The sequence below is a fragment of the Branchiostoma belcheri genome, unplaced genomic scaffold (assembly GCF_001625305.1).
Source record: "Branchiostoma belcheri isolate BF01 breed outbred unplaced genomic scaffold, Haploidv18h27 scaffold51, whole genome shotgun sequence".
Classification (NCBI taxonomy): Eukaryota; Metazoa; Chordata; class Leptocardii; order Amphioxiformes; family Branchiostomatidae; genus Branchiostoma; species Branchiostoma belcheri.
In genome coordinates this window covers 1,241,037-1,242,223 of record NW_017804143.1, presented here as the reverse complement: position 1 = coordinate 1,242,223, position 1,187 = coordinate 1,241,037, and the positions used below count along the sequence as shown (strand labels likewise).

Sequence of the window (1,187 nt, the reverse complement as noted above, 5' to 3'; positions counted from 1 at the left end):
GATAGGAGAGGATTTTAAGGTCAGACAGTTACCTTCCAAGCATGTTTGCCCCACTTGCTCTCCCCTACTGCCATCACGCCCGGTGCCGCCATGCAGATCACCCCCTTCAGGTGGAACTTGGGATAGTCCAGTCGGACGGAGTGCACGGGGTACTCCGGGAAGGTCTTGGCCAGGATGGCTTGACCCGCGCGGTTGGAGCACACAGAGTTACCGACGAAGAACTCGTGTCCTGAAGAACAACAGACAAAAATGGCCGACCCATGACGTCACGACTCAATATGGTGGCGCCCGTGGATTGAGGGTTTTGCTATCCCAAAATTAAAATTGTGATTATCTTACTTGTAGGGACACAACATAGGAATTCACAAAGGCTCCAGAGTGCCCATCGCTATCCATGGTCCAACAACGAGGAACGAACAAGAAAAAGAGATAAGAAAAAGAGTCAAATTCGATAACGAACCAGTGAAAACAACGTCGCCGCCCTCCAGCATTGCCTTCTCGTCACGCATCCTGTGCACCTCCAATCCAAGGTCTGTCAGTACCCTCTCTATGGTGTCAATCTTTAAAGGAGAGAAAAATATTCAAGTATATAAAACATTACCATACATTTTTCTGTAGTCACATTATATTACATTATTTTCACATATTTTTCCATCAAATTCATTTAAATGCCACATTTATGCATCTGGTAGTGTTGATAAGATTTGATCCACTAACACTCTTTTGGATAAGTGTGGTGGGATCTTAAACGTGCTTGACGTGTGCCATGCCTTATGCTGGAGTCACACTTCCAAGCCGGGGCCCGGCCGGGTAGTTTGCGAGAACAAATAAACATGATATACATGTGTATAAAAGACAACGAAACACACACAAACACGTTTGATTAAAGGATAATCATAAGCATGATTTGTGCATATTCTTGGTTTGGATTTTTTTCTTATTGTTCGTTCATTGAAACAGTCGGGCCGGGCCCGGGCTTAAGGTATGGCTAATTTAGTGATTTTACTTTACATTGTTTTCTCATTAAAGAAATGAGAGATAAGTTGGTTTGTATTGAATATTGGTATACCTCCTTCCTCCGTGTTTTCCCGGCCGGCCGAGTGAGCAGTGCCTTGTTCCCGACCACGATGCAGGTGTCCTCCACGAAGGGGCAGTCTGGGGTCGTCTCGTCCGGCGGCACCACGGTC

General features: G+C 45.8%; 1 protein-coding gene across 1 annotated transcript in view; it reads right to left on the bottom strand.

The window, feature by feature from the left end:
- Positions 1-1,187, bottom strand: part of LOC109480556 (N(G),N(G)-dimethylarginine dimethylaminohydrolase 1-like) — a 4,682-nt gene that overhangs the window by 1,947 nt on the left and 1,548 nt on the right. Inside the window, exons 4-6 of the mRNA XM_019782781.1 lie at positions 1,070-1,187; positions 461-560; positions 33-229 (exon numbers count right to left, since the gene is read on the bottom strand). The exon at positions 1,070-1,187 is cut by the window's right edge and continues 21 nt beyond it. Of these exons, the coding sequence (XP_019638340.1) occupies positions 33-229; positions 461-560; positions 1,070-1,187 (415 nt within the window). The remainder of the gene's footprint in view (positions 1-32; positions 230-460; positions 561-1,069) is intronic.